Source organism: Poecilia latipinna, unplaced genomic scaffold (genome assembly GCF_001443285.1).
Source record: "Poecilia latipinna isolate Pla-1442-1.1 unplaced genomic scaffold, P_latipinna-1.0 Scaffold383, whole genome shotgun sequence".
In the NCBI taxonomy this organism is placed as follows: Eukaryota; Metazoa; Chordata; class Actinopteri; order Cyprinodontiformes; family Poeciliidae; genus Poecilia; species Poecilia latipinna.
This window is the reverse complement of record NW_015112999.1, coordinates 192,349-205,875: the sequence shown is the minus strand read 5'-3', so window position 1 is coordinate 205,875 and position 13,527 is coordinate 192,349. Positions and strand designations below refer to the sequence as shown.

At 39.1% G+C, this 13,527-nt stretch overlaps 1 protein-coding gene across 12 annotated transcripts in view; it reads left to right on the top strand.

The window, feature by feature from the left end:
- Positions 1 to 13,377, top strand: part of frya (furry homolog a (Drosophila)) — a 72,141-nt gene extending 58,764 nt beyond the window's left edge. For 6 of the 12 annotated variants that reach the window (XM_015036869.1, XM_015036866.1, XM_015036864.1 and 3 more), the window contains exons 39-63: positions 512 to 697; positions 1,214 to 1,412; positions 2,160 to 2,281; positions 2,369 to 2,556; positions 2,662 to 2,756; positions 2,844 to 3,424; positions 3,539 to 3,636; positions 4,726 to 4,896; positions 4,987 to 5,127; positions 5,626 to 5,805; positions 6,443 to 6,607; positions 6,755 to 6,829; positions 6,915 to 7,085; positions 7,210 to 7,218; positions 7,954 to 8,154; positions 8,666 to 8,809; positions 9,611 to 9,768; positions 9,851 to 10,058; positions 10,425 to 10,574; positions 10,669 to 10,767; positions 10,863 to 10,943; positions 12,199 to 12,216; positions 12,371 to 12,481; positions 12,577 to 12,782; positions 12,878 to 13,377. In XM_015036869.1, coding sequence (XP_014892355.1) covers positions 512 to 697; positions 1,214 to 1,412; positions 2,160 to 2,281; positions 2,369 to 2,556; positions 2,662 to 2,756; positions 2,844 to 3,424; positions 3,539 to 3,636; positions 4,726 to 4,896; positions 4,987 to 5,127; positions 5,626 to 5,805; positions 6,443 to 6,607; positions 6,755 to 6,829; positions 6,915 to 7,085; positions 7,210 to 7,218; positions 7,954 to 8,154; positions 8,666 to 8,809; positions 9,611 to 9,768; positions 9,851 to 10,058; positions 10,425 to 10,574; positions 10,669 to 10,767; positions 10,863 to 10,943; positions 12,199 to 12,216; positions 12,371 to 12,481; positions 12,577 to 12,782; positions 12,878 to 13,136 — 4,016 coding nt within the window. In that variant the 3' untranslated portion in view covers positions 13,137 to 13,377. Of the gene's footprint in view, positions 1 to 511; positions 698 to 1,213; positions 1,413 to 2,159; positions 2,282 to 2,368; positions 2,557 to 2,661; positions 2,757 to 2,843; positions 3,425 to 3,538; positions 3,637 to 4,725; positions 4,897 to 4,986; positions 5,128 to 5,625; positions 5,806 to 6,442; positions 6,608 to 6,754; positions 6,830 to 6,914; positions 7,087 to 7,209; positions 7,219 to 7,945; positions 8,155 to 8,665; positions 8,810 to 9,610; positions 9,769 to 9,850; positions 10,059 to 10,424; positions 10,575 to 10,668; positions 10,768 to 10,862; positions 10,944 to 11,145; positions 11,150 to 12,198; positions 12,217 to 12,370; positions 12,482 to 12,576; positions 12,783 to 12,877 lie in introns of those variants that run through there. The other 6 variants (XM_015036874.1, XM_015036867.1, XM_015036868.1 and 3 more) reach the window with 6 other exon arrangements.
- Positions 13,378 to 13,527: the final 150 nt, after the last annotated feature.

The following is a 13,527-nucleotide window of genomic DNA, read 5'->3' as shown; positions in this document are numbered from 1 at the left end:
CAATATCTTCATTCATATGTTTGCTGTGTCACTTCATGGCTTATACCAAACTGCCAGCATATCCTTTTATATTTTATCCATTTATCCATGGATTCTGCAGCTTGTCTAAAGTTATCATAGGCCTCTTGGCTTCTCTGATAAAGACTTCCCTTGCCTGCACAGTCGGTTTGGATGGATTACAATGTCTTATAAGGTTTCAAGTCATGACTTGATCTTTCAATTTGCAGAGGATTGACTGAGCAGTGCTCTGTAAATAGTTTATTAATTTAAACTTTGTTTTGATCTTCTCCATAACCGCATCCCCAAACTGCCTGGGGCATACGTTATATTTGTTCACTAATGTATTACACCAAGCATTTGAGGCCTGCATAACTTTGTGTTGGTCTGCCACATAAAGTCTTATTAAAAGACTTTGTTGTTTATGTCTGAAATGTGGTGATATGTGCGGAAGGTCACCTGTTTTGAATCCTTCTGTAAGTCAGCTCATCTGATCTTTGTGTTTGCTCTACAGGCATGGATCACTATCGCCCCGAGGTTTTTGAGCACAGCAAACGTCTGCTCCTTCACCTGTTCATCGCCTTGTTCTGTAACAACAACTTTCAGACCGTTGCATCAGTTTTACTGCAGACGCGGGAAGCCAATGTCCTCAAGACCCTCACTTGCACATCCAGCCTTCAGATGGAATATTCGCCTGCAGGTAGTCATGTTTGTCAGCTTTCAGAGCTGTTCGCACTCTCCTGAAAGGCTGAATTAGCACACCTCTTGATAAAGCAGGCTTGCGTTTGTCATGTGGCTTTTCTGTCTGGCTATTATAAACTTGAAAGTCAGAAGGGGATGGCTTGCATTCCTCGAAGACAATAGATAAGTTTCTAATCTTGGGGAGGAACTATTTGGACACAGTGCCAAAAGCAAAACTGAGCGCCGACATCAAAGGTCTTGATTAAAGCATTCCATTCTGCTATTTTTATCCTCCAGTCAAAATTGGGGCCATCTGCTCAAACCTCAATTGGTTCAACCGCTAATCATTTTTCTTGAAAATTGTCTAGACGTTGCGTAGTGACAGGTTGTATATTGTAAAGGAGCTTTGTTTAATTTATTCTCCAGATTTTTTGCAACATAACAACGCGTTTGTTAGTGCAGTTAGGTGATCTGAGGTAGACGCTGCTCAAATTGGGCAAACTATTAAATACTTGATCCTTTGCTATGTGTTTAGGTGGCTGTGACTTCCTGCGGGAGTGCCAGGCATCTCCGGTGCCAGACTCTGGACTGAGCTCTTCCTCCACATCGTCCAGTTTGAGTCTGGGGGGCAGCAGCAGCAACCTGCCGGAGATCACACAGGAGATGGAGGAGTTTGTGAGCTCCTGCAAAATGAATGAGAAGAGCAATAAGCTCATTGAGTTTCTGATAACAAGGTAACCATATTGATGTATTATTGTTTTGTCGTAATCTAGTCACTAAATGCGTATTACAGCAAAAGTGTGGTAAAATAATGCCTAGAATGACTTTGACGTCTTGCAGGATGTTCCTGGATGTAGGTCTCCACCTAGTGGTAGTTCTTTTGTATTGCAATTTGTTTTGCATTTGTAAATGAATGTAACATTTCAGGTCTGAAAATTATAAGGTACAGAGGAAATAACAATTAAACATTCACAAGAAACAGCACTTAAAAAAAAAACACTTATAACTTTGTGTTGACTTCAGGTAAAAAAAAATTGTACATGCACAATGTTTTACTACCCACTTGCCTTGACACAATCTTTTTCTTATTGTGAAGAATAAATTGCATGTTTTTTTAAGGCTAACAACATCGAAAACAGTTGATCCTTGAAATCTGTAGAACTGTATCCTGGCAAATATTCAAGACTGTGCTTTACATGTCCAATTTATGTGATTTACAAATCCCTTATCTGAAGAAATCAGACCACTTTTTAATTTCATAAAAACATTGAGTCCATTACAAAGACAAAGCCATTTAAAGTTGAATTATTTTTATTTTTAATTTTACCTACGAAAGAATTTGAATTCTTTTGGCTGGTGTGGCAACAATTTTGTATGATGACGTTTTAGAAGATTAACCTTCCAGCAGATCTTCCTTTAAAAAGAAGTTATAAATGTGTGACGTTTATTGTAACAAAAAAAAAAAATCTTGTTTTTTTAAGACCATATGGACCTTTGTGGTGTCATGAAGACATTTCCCCAAAGAACCAAGTCTCTAAAAGCACAGCACAACTGACAAACTTTCTGCGGCATGTGGTATCTGTTTTTAAGGAGTCCAAGTCAGGTAACTGGAGTGTTCATATTGAGTTTTAATCATTTCCCATGCAGTTACAGGAGTTGATTTACTCTTCATGCTCTCTCTCCTGATCAGATTACTTCTTGGAGCAGCAGCTCAGCGAAGTGGCGCTGCAGACGGCTCTGTGCAGCTCGTCTCGTCACTACGCCGGTCGCTCCTTTCAGGTGTTTAGAGCTCTTCGTCAGCCCATTTCTGCCCACGCCGTGTCTGACCTGCTGTCGAGGCTCGTGGAAGTCATCGGTGAGCACGGCGAAGAAGTCCAAGTAAGTATGTGAATCAACAGTATGTGGTAAGATGTTAAACTTAAACTTTAAAATACACAAAAAAAAGACTCTGGAAAATTCGTGATTCGTGTATGCTCCTCTCAGGGCTATGTCATGGAGGTATTACTAACTCTGGAATCTGTGGTGGATAACTTGGCGGAGTGTCTGAAAAACAATGATCTCATGGCTTTCTTTACGAGGTTTGTGCTTCCTCTGTGCAGATTTGTTTCCAACTGGTGTTCTGTTAAGTGTCCACTCAGTTTATTGCACTGCTTGTTGAATTACAGAGCATCCTCCCCAGATTTCCTTACCAGTTTTAAACAGCTGTCAAACAGAAAGAGCACAGGGCAGCTCGGCCTGAGGAGAGAAGAACGGAGCAGGCATCAGAGGAGCTCCTCTGTCCCCAAAAAATTCGGAGAAGCTGACAGGTGTTTGGATCCTCCTCGCAGTGCCACACTGGACCGCATCCAAGCCTGCGAACAACAGGGTCTGTTAGCCAGGATGCGGAGCTCGTCTTCATCGAAAGACAACACCACCGACCCGATGAGCATAAACCACCCCAGCAACCTGCTGGCCACCGTCTTCTGGGTGGCAGTGTCACTGATGGAGTCGGACTTTGAGTTTGAGTATCAGATGTCGCTAAGGCTGCTGAATAAGCTGCTGACCAACATGTCCCTGGACAAGCAGGAGAACCGGGAGAAGCTGGAGAAGCTCCAGAGCCAGCTGAAGTGGAGCAGTTTCACTGGACTCCAGCAGCTGCTGTTAAAGGGCTTCACGTCCACGTCCACCACGGACCTCACGCAACAACTCTTCTGTCAACTCACGCCTGTGTCCAGAGTGCCTGTAGTGGATACGTCACAAGCCATAGGTGAAGAAAGAACTCAGTAGATAATTTTAAGATTTCTGAAAGTACTTGCAAGTCATATTTATGTTTTGTTTTTTTAGCAAGTCTGAAATGACGTTTTTTTGCTCTCTTTGTCAGGTTTTCCTTTGAACGTTCTCTGCTTGCTTCCACATCTCGTGCAGAACTTTGATGCACCATCACCTTTTTGTCAAGATGTTGCTGAGAAGATAGCTCAGGTTTGGGCTTGTTGGTGTTTTTCCTCACATTTACAGAAGAAGTTTACATTCATTCTTCATCAGCATGGATGTTATTTTTATTTTCAGCATTTAATTGTGCATTTTTACCTTTTTTTTTTAGCAACAAATAATTATACAACAAACAACTTCAGTGAATTGTAAAGCCAATAATGTACCATCTTGAATGTCCTGTCGATCTTCTATAAACCACAGGATCAAACTATGCATATGGACTCAAATATAAAAATACACCTTCACTAATATTTAGTTTAATTTCTTAAGCATGTTGCACATTAGACAGATGCTTTTCGGCTCCTTACTTATCAAGAATTATTGAAGCTTATTTGAATCAGACTGCGTTTGAACTCAGTCTTAAAATGTTAAATTAAGTTAACGTTCGGGCCATTCCAAAACTTTAATGACAGCCTGCTTTATCCGTTCCAAAACTACTTAGATGTGTGTCTGGGACGATCGCCTTTTACGAACTCCCAGTTTCAATGATCCAGCACCTAATTAAAAGTGAAGCTGAAAATGTAAGTAGTACTCCTCTGTCATTATGTCATCAATTCAATACAGTACACATCAAAACTGGGTCTGAAGGAAACATAACAGGCTAAAATAAAATGGAGCCTTGGGAATGGCTATGATCTCCATCCTATTGGAAATGTGTTAACAATGCTTAAAAACTGAGTAATTGCCAGAAATGAACTTTTTAAAGTGAGCATTACCGTCTGCAATAAGAAGAGTCATCACATATACATTTGTTTTTCTGTTTATTTTTGATGGCTACAAGAAGAAAGGGCTTTGCCTGCAACGTTCTAAGGGACATTCATTTCAGATTGTATGTCCGGATATATATTTGAGCTTGTATGCTTATTTTTGCCTGTGTGTAAAATCCACATTGAAATAATATCTGTGCACCTATAATCATGTCTTTTTGTTGTATTATCACTGTCCCTGTTGAATGAATAGCTCAAATTCATGATTAAAAGCCCAAAATACATAAACAATGCATGTATTACAAACCTCTGACCAGCATTATACACTAATTCTACAGTATATTTCCATATCCTGTGCTGTTTTCTGCAGGTCTGCCTCGAGGAGAAGAATGCCAAGCTGTCCAACCTCGCTCACGTCATGACTTTGTATAAAACACACACCTACACACGAGACTGCTTCTCGTGGGTCAACGTGGTGTGTCGGTATCTCCATGAAACCTTCTCAGACATCACCCTGAACCTGGTCACCTACATGGCAGAGGTGTGTGCAGCTGACTTTTTCTTCCCCGTCAGCTACTGTCATGTAGTTTCACCGCAACACGAGCTGAATTTTGTCTAACTGTTGTTGCAGCTGTTGGAGAAGGGTCTCCCCTCTATGCAGCAGACACTTTTACAAATCATCTACAGCCTCCTGAGTCACATGGACCTGAGTGGGATTCAAGCTAAACCCTTCAACATAGAGGTCCTCAAGACAATTGAAAAGTTTGTGCAGGTAAACAGCAGAAACGCAAAGCCTCTTTACATTTTTATGGCATGTGTGTGTGTGTGAAAAAAAAAACAAAAAAAAAAACATGCATAATTTTCCTTCCATTTCACAATTAAGATCTATTGTGTTTTGGTCCATCTCATATAATTCCAACAAAACACAAAATGTGAACATGCTTGAGGAGAGAAAAATACTTTTGCAAGGAGCTGTACATAGTGGAAAGATTGAGAGGATCTGTATTCCATGTTCCTTCTGTAAGTGCTCATAAAAATAGGAGGAAAAAAGCTGCCTGTGTGTCAGCGCAGTAAATTTGTAGACACACCCTGACTATAAACAGACTGTCTCTGGCCAGGCCTCTGTTTATTCTCATACTGCATTTTATTCCCTCCAGCACCTCTGGTATAAAAATAGAACCACATAAAAAACACAAAATAAGACCTTTGATGATATTTTTAAGTATGCTTTGCATAGGGATCATTGCATGCATGTGTGTGTTTTCTGTAGACGCCCCATTGGAGGGAAGCGCTGAACATCTTGAAGCTGGTAGTTTCCCGATCAGCCAGTTTGGTACAGCCTTCACTCCCACAAAGTGACTTCTCCTATGAAGACGTCAGTCGCATGTGGGACCGCTCTTCCAAAGCCTTACCTGGGAAAACTCTGGATTTTCACTTTGATATCTCTGAGGTGAAGCACACTTTCTTTTCTTTCCTTTTTTATCGTATTTTAAAGCTCTCTCTGATCCCTTAAAAGGTTTACATGCTTCTGTTTTTAGCCTTGTAGCCTCCAAAACCTGTTTTCCTGAGTTTCCTTTTTTGTTTAGGTTGGTCGCTTTTGGAAAAGATAATATTTCTTCCCCTTCTTATTGGTTATACTTAATATTGTCAAATTCCCTTGCCAGTCATGAAAATTGTAAGTACAGTTAGCCAAGTGTTGTTAGTGATGTGTGTGTGGGAACAGAACAGAGAGCTATTTATGTTAGTTTATGAATGGCAGGAAATGATGTCACATCTTTGCTGCTGCTTTTTTTTCCCTCTCTGTTTTGTGATACACTGAGTTGTACTGACGCTCCACACTCTAGGCATATTAGTCCTGTAATCGAGAATTCTCAGCATACCTGTGTTTTTACACAAAGAAAATTAATTAAAAACAACCAAATATTGTTATTTACATTACTTTATCTGGAATCCCTTAGAGACAAGGTAAAGTGGGTGTTTCCATGGAGCCCAAGTCATGGACTTTTAAAGTCTAGGAGGTCTTTTTCTCCTTTATGCTTTTCCAGACTGAATATCAATTGTTTCTGCACCTTTTTGTTTGCTTTTAGACACCAGTGATCGGTCGGCGTTACGACGATCTGAAGCGTTCCCCGGGTCACGATGTGAGGAGCATGGCCACAGCAGTGACCCGCAGCACTTCCTCCACCTCCTCCGGGTCCAACACCAACAACGTCCTGGTTCCGGTCAGCTGGAAGAGGCCTCAGTCTTCGCAGGTAAGAAAGTCAGCCTATTTCACAGGAAGATTGCTCTAAACATGTGGTGACGCGTTTTAGATCAATTCATGGACCTATTTAGTACATATCTACAGTGTGGAAAAAAATTATTTAAATTTGAATGTTAATAGCATTCTTCTTCTGCAGAAAAGAACACGAGAAAAGCTGGTGCATGTGTTGTCACTTTGTGGACAAGAAGTGGGGCTCACTAAAAATCCTTCGGTAATTTTCAGTGATAAAGTTTTCATCACTTTTGAATAGACTTTTTTCCAATGCATGTAAAAATGACGAAGGCATTTCTTCGTAGGTTATCTTCTCTAGTTGTGGAGAACTGGACCTGATAGAGCACCAGCCTAGCCTGGTGTCCTCTGATGAGGGAACCCGCGAGCTCGAGAACATGGACGACACCACCTCCGAACAGCAGTTCAGAGTCTTCAAAGACTTTGACTTCCTGGATGTTGAGCTTGAAGACGGAGAGGTGAGTCGCAGTCATCTTGGCTTTATTTAAAAACTTTTAGAACAGGCATAAAGATGCCAATGACAACCCCACTCCCTGACGTATGTAATGAGGATTCTGTTTTTGTCTTATTTATGCTATCTAGGAGCTGCAGGTAAGTTTTCTCTTGTTGCAGTTTTGCTTGTTGTGCCATAAATAATAATAATAATAATAATAATAATAATAATAATAATAATAATAATAATAATAATAATAAAGGTTTTCTAGTGTGGCTAGTGTAGCTGCCACACTGGTGGCAGAGATACTGAATATTTATGCATGTTTTTCAATTTACAGAACTCATTATGCCCACTTGAGCAAGTACTAGACACACTGTCTCTGAAGCTTATGAAAGAAATAACTTTCCTTCATCTTTGTTCTAAAAACATTTCTATGTATGAATGTTATTCAGGAAAAATACAGAAAAAATAGTTTGATTTTGAAACAAGCCTGTTGCCTGTAAAAAGTGTGTGAATGTATACACTAATGGGTGGAATAATTTTGTTATTAAAAGATACAAATCACCTGAGGTTATCATCCAAGGTGGTTGAAATCTCCCATTTGACCACTTTATTTGGAAAATTGTTGGATTTTGCAAGACGTGTAAAGTCATGTTGTCTTAAAAATCACTCTGTTAGTGTTTTCACAGCATTATCTCCTCTAGGGTTTAGCTGCAGCTTCAGTACACTTCATTCAAAATTTTGCTAGGCTCGTAACACAGTGTGACCCCCAGCTAGTGGTTTTGCACAATGCTTGCACATATGTCATCGGGTTAATTCATGTTAAAACAAACCAAGAGCTTCAACCTGCATCTTGGTATTTTTCAATGCAAGATGCTTTACTGTTGCAGGGCGAGACTGTGGACAACTTTAACTGGGGAGTGCGTCGCCACTCTATGGACAGCTTGGACCAAAGTGACCTGCAGCCTCTGGAGGAGAGTCAGCTGTCTAGCAGCATGCCCAGCCTCAGTAAGATTGCCCACGAAGACTCGGATGAATCATCTGAGGAAGATTCGCTTGCGGCCAGCCAGATACTCTCCCACTCTCAGATCGTAAGTTTATGTGTTAATGTAACACTAATTCCAAATCTTAATGAAGCAAAGACTTTTAAACCATTTCTTTTAATGATTTTGTTTTTGTTGTTTTAGATCTATAAAAAACAGAAATCTCACATTAAAAAAAAAAAAAAATCTTTGAATCTCTGTTCAATTCAGGCTGTTAGAATTTCTCTCTGTAGACTGTAACAGACATTATTTGTAATTGACATACTTTGAAAACTGTTTATAATTATTTTTATGGTACTGGTTATTTATATTATTGTATGTCTAGTGGCAGCTTCAAAATTATTAAAATTTAAAGATATGCTGGCTGTGCAATATAAAATTATCTTCATGTGATGCCAGACAAAATTCTTTAGTAAATGGAGTTTTATTAAGCTGTGTAAAGTAAGAGAGTGCTGGCAGTTATGTTTATGTAGGGTTCCATTCAAACATCGGCAAAGCGATCAAGAGGGTGGAATATTATCTTTTTTTATTTCACTTCACTGTCCCTGTCTCATTTCAGACCGTCAGCCTTTCTCCGACACCAGAGATCAGCAGCACGGACACCTCCTCTGCCGCTTTCGACACAACCTCGGCAAATTCAACCCCTCTGGGCACCAATAATCCCAGTTTCGAGGTCCAACTCTCAGAGGACTCGAAGCAGCGGGTGAATAGGGGCTTCAGAGTGTCTGAGATCCTCGGAAACACTAACTCCTACCGCAGCTCCATTCTGGAATTCTTTACTAATTTTGCTAAATAGTTGCTCTACTGTGGAATTGTTTTGTGTAATGTCTTCAGCTTGAAATATGCTTTGGGTTTGGTCTCTGTTACATAATTTTGCATGTGTGCGGAGGGGTTTTTCTGTCTTTTCCTGTCTTCAAAGAAGAGCATGAGCTGATTTAAATCAAAGACTTGCATGCATAACAATATTGAACTAAAATCTACAACAATATGCTATTCTCTGGGCAGTGGGCTAGTTTGTGCTTTTATTTATTCATGCCAGAAATTGGTTGAGAGTCTAAAGGGTTAAAAAGAACATAAATAATCTTTCTTTTGCTTGTGTCTGTTTGAGGCAATGTGTATACCTGGTGCTTGTGTGGGGGTGGCGCTGAGGGACAACTAAAAACTCTTGGCATGTGAACGGTCAGGAAAGGTTTACACATTGCCTGTCTGAAAAAAAGAAAAAATGAGTGCAGTTTAAATATTCAATAATTTATTCATCAATTGGCACGATTTATGCATACAAAATTCACAAGATTAAAGAAAACATCAAAAGGAGAGACCATAGGGTCCAGATGAAAGGTTAGTGAATTGTTTTTAAATAGGATATGATCTGTTTAATAATGAAGTATAATAAAGGGAATAATAAATAAATGTATGCATGCACTTCAATATTAATTTACACTTTGAATTTAGCTACCGTCAGGGTTAGCTAAGAAGATGTCCCTCTTTTGTTTTCCAATATGAGGTGTCACAAGAGGATGAAGACAGTAATGTCCACGAGGACGACCTGTCTCTTTCTATCAACGAACTGCCCTCTGAGTATCAATGTGGGGTCGGTTTGAGTATGGACGTGGCATATCATGTCTACAAGGAAGAGCTGGGCCTACACTGCAGCTTACCGAGGTGCCCGATCCCACCTTCAGTCAGCCATAAATATTCGGTTTGTCAGTAAGATTAACTCAGTTTGCCTCATTTTTGTATTTAGTCTTCCTGAAGAGGAGAAAGATGACATGCTGGAGTCCCGCTCTTCACCACCGCCGTCGCCCTTCTTCTCTGCCATTCTTGCTGCTTTCCAGCCAACAGCGTGTGACGACGCAGAGGAGGCCTGGCGAAGTCACCTCAGCCAGCTCGTCTCGGACTCAGATGGTTCCTGTGCCGTCTACACGTTTCAAGTGTTTTCATCGCTGTTTCAGGTATGATCATTTCACCATATGGATCGCTTTTGTCTTCCATTTTGTATCCAAACAGTTTACAAAAAAGAACAGAACACCTGGATATTTCTGTCTGTTTCTCAGAATAATTTTTTAAAAATCAAAATAGAGTCTAAATTGTCTCCAGATTGAAGTAATAAATTATCAACATGATCAACTGTTAAAAAATAAGTGTCCATATCTAGAATAGAGGTCAGTCTAAAGATAGTTTGTATAGCAATCTGCCAAGATCTGTTTACCAGATATTGCATATTTCTCTCACAAATGATACTTTTCTTTTTTCTTTTTTAGTGAAGAAATTTAATATCTCATCATTCTTACAGTCGATATGTTTTTAATGGTTTCCAGAGTATCCAAGCTAAATTTTGTTCCTTGACGTGTGATGCTGTGAGTTACCTTGGTGATGGCTTGAGGGGATTAGGATCAAAGTTTCTCAGATCTTCTGAGATCCTGGCATCTTGCTCAGAGTGCCCAACTCTGTTTATTGATGCTGACACGGTAAGTAGCTCAAAACACTTTCTTCAACAATGTACATCTGTTAGATGATTGGAATAAAAAATAATAATAATAGATAATAATGTCTTTTCTACAGATAATGTCCTATGGGTTTCTGGAAAAAATGAAATTCAGCGTCCTAGAGCTTCAAGAGTATCTTGATACTTACAACAACAGAAAAGAGGCAGCTCTCACAGTAAGGAGATTAATTATGTTTAACTAAATTCATCTGACCAGTTTCTTGTTATTGTGCCATTTGAGTCTCAACCACCTTGTCTTTATTGCTTGCAGTGGTTGAACAGCTGTAAGGCCACCTTTCCCAGGACTGCTGGGGTTGCAGTGACATGCCAACCGGTGGAGCATGAAGAAAAAGTAAAACACTTTTATTTCAAGACACTGTCATCATATTGAAAAAAATATATAACATTTACACAGATTTCCATTGCCCTTTGGCTTGCCTCACGCAAAAAAAAAAGTTTATTTTTGTCCAGAGATAACTGAGAAAACTTGGATTCTGTTCATCTGCTCTTTTATACTGTACTTTCTGCATTACGGTTACTGTGTGCTACTGTAGCTCTGTGAGTGTTACCTCTTTATGTCACTCGGTTTGTTTCAGCCTCAAATCAGTGCATGCCACATTGATTACCTTTTCTGTCACGTGCATTGTGATAACTGTCCGCTCTGCTCTGCATGGTTCAGCAAACAATCCATCAATCTTCCATTAATCCATCTGTAAACAATTCAAATCAGAGTGTTTCACTATTTAATGCTTAACTTTTCCAAAGGATTTCTTGTAATATGAACGTGTTAATTTGTTTGGCTTGTTTCACTTCATCCTTTTCTTCATTCTTATAAAACACATACAGAACCTTGCAAAAGTCATCACATATCTTGAACTGTTTGTCCTGTTACAAACACAAATATCTCTGTATTTTATTTGTAGTTTTGATTTGATAGGTCATGTAGTTTATGCAATAATTGAGATCTGTGGGGAAAATTTTACAATGTTTTCAATGTTTTAAAACTGTTGTTTGCATTTTTAATCATTCCCATTAGGTCAATACTTTGTAGATAGACTTTTAGCTGGAGTTAAAGCTGCAGGTCCTTCAGTATATTTCTCTAGCAGTCTTACACTTGCATAGAAGAATGTTACTGTCATTCTTCTATGCAAAATAGTTCAAATCTATTCAGATTTTCATTTGGATTTAAGTCTAGATTCTAACTGGACAGTTCTAATTAATGAATGTGCCACCACAATCCATAGGAAGGGTGGTATCTTCAGGGGGAGGTGCTGTGCTGAAAGAAGCAAGTCAGTGAAAATTTAGACTTAAATTTGTTTCCATTTAAGAAAAATCAAAACCTTGTCCTTTCTCTTCACAACTATGTGCTACTTTATGCTGGTTTAGCACAAAATTCCAATAAAATGTATGGAAATTTGTGATTGTAACATGACAAAATGGAAAACAGTTCAGAGAATTATTTCGCAAAACACAATTCTTCATTTTTCAGAGCACGTTAAACTGTTCAGATACTTTTTGTTCAGTTTCTAATACAAATCTGAATTGCATGGCCTTGGTTTTCTCTTTTCTTATCTACTTTTCTGCCTTGTAACATGCTTGCTTGGTAGCAAATGGAATCTCTGGCTGTAAGTTTGTAGTGGCTTCTTTTGTTTCTCTGTTTACTTAGAGCTAACATCCTATTTATTTTCATATCAACTTCATCATAGTTGTTATCTTCTAAAGTCATCATTCGAGATCTACTGTAAGGTTGTGTTTGATCCAAAACCATTTTCCTTCCAGCAACTGGAGCTCTGCCAAAGACTCTACAAACTCCACTTTCAGTTGCTGCTACTTTTTCAGTCTTATTGTAAGCTGACTGAGCAGGTCCATGCAATAAGCTCGATTCCAGAGGTAGGTCTGTTTCCATTGTATTGCCTTTTAACGTTCAAATGCACATTAACATCTAACTTATGTAAAATTATTATTAACCCCTCACAAATTTTTAGCTTACAAATATGTCTAGAGAGCTAAATGAATTGAAGAGCAACCTGAGAACAGCAGCGGCCTCAGTGTCAAATGAGAAGATTTCTACTTTTGACACTTCCTGCCCTGAGACCATCCTGAGCTCCTCTGAAGCTGCTGTGCAGGCCGTCCTCGAGGGCTTGAAGAACAATGAGTTTTCAAAAGCAATTCTCTATATTCGTGAGTGCAGGTGTGATAAGTAAAACACTCTGTTTGATATTCATTCAGGGAGTAGCTTATGTTAGTTTACCCTAATTGCAGAGATATCTGGATGTTTGTTTGCAGAACAACATGGCCTAATGACATCTTTGGCAGCCACTCTGAGGATGAGATCCAAACATTATTGAACATCTACTTCAGACACCAAACTTTGGGTCAGACGGGAACATTTGCTCTGGTTGGCTCAAAGCAGGATCTGACAGAAATTTCTCTGAAGCTGATGGAACTCAACTGTGAGACTCGGGACATGATCCGACGGGCCCAGGGCTACAAAACCGTTACAGCTTTTCTCCCAGACTCCAGGGTTTCAGGCTCCACTCTCTGATGGCGGCTTGGTGGCGCTCCAAACCTTACTACTTTGCTTGAGGCAGCTGCTGTTGTATCAGATTTTCACTAGAACTTAGCTCTTTCGCTTAGAATGACCCAAACTTTTGATCCTTCTCTGTCAGAATTTTTTGAAGTCAGATCATTAGACATACAGCAATATTTTTCAGTTATTCAATTAGCAGTTGTATCAAAATTATCCTTTTCTTGCACAAATAAAAGAATGTCACTAGGCATATATATATATATATATATATATATATATATATATATATATATATATATATATATATATATATATATATATATATATATATATGCTGCTTAGATGAATAACTGCTCCATTTAGCAAACGGCATACCAAAGTGAAGTTTTTTTACTTTATTTTATTT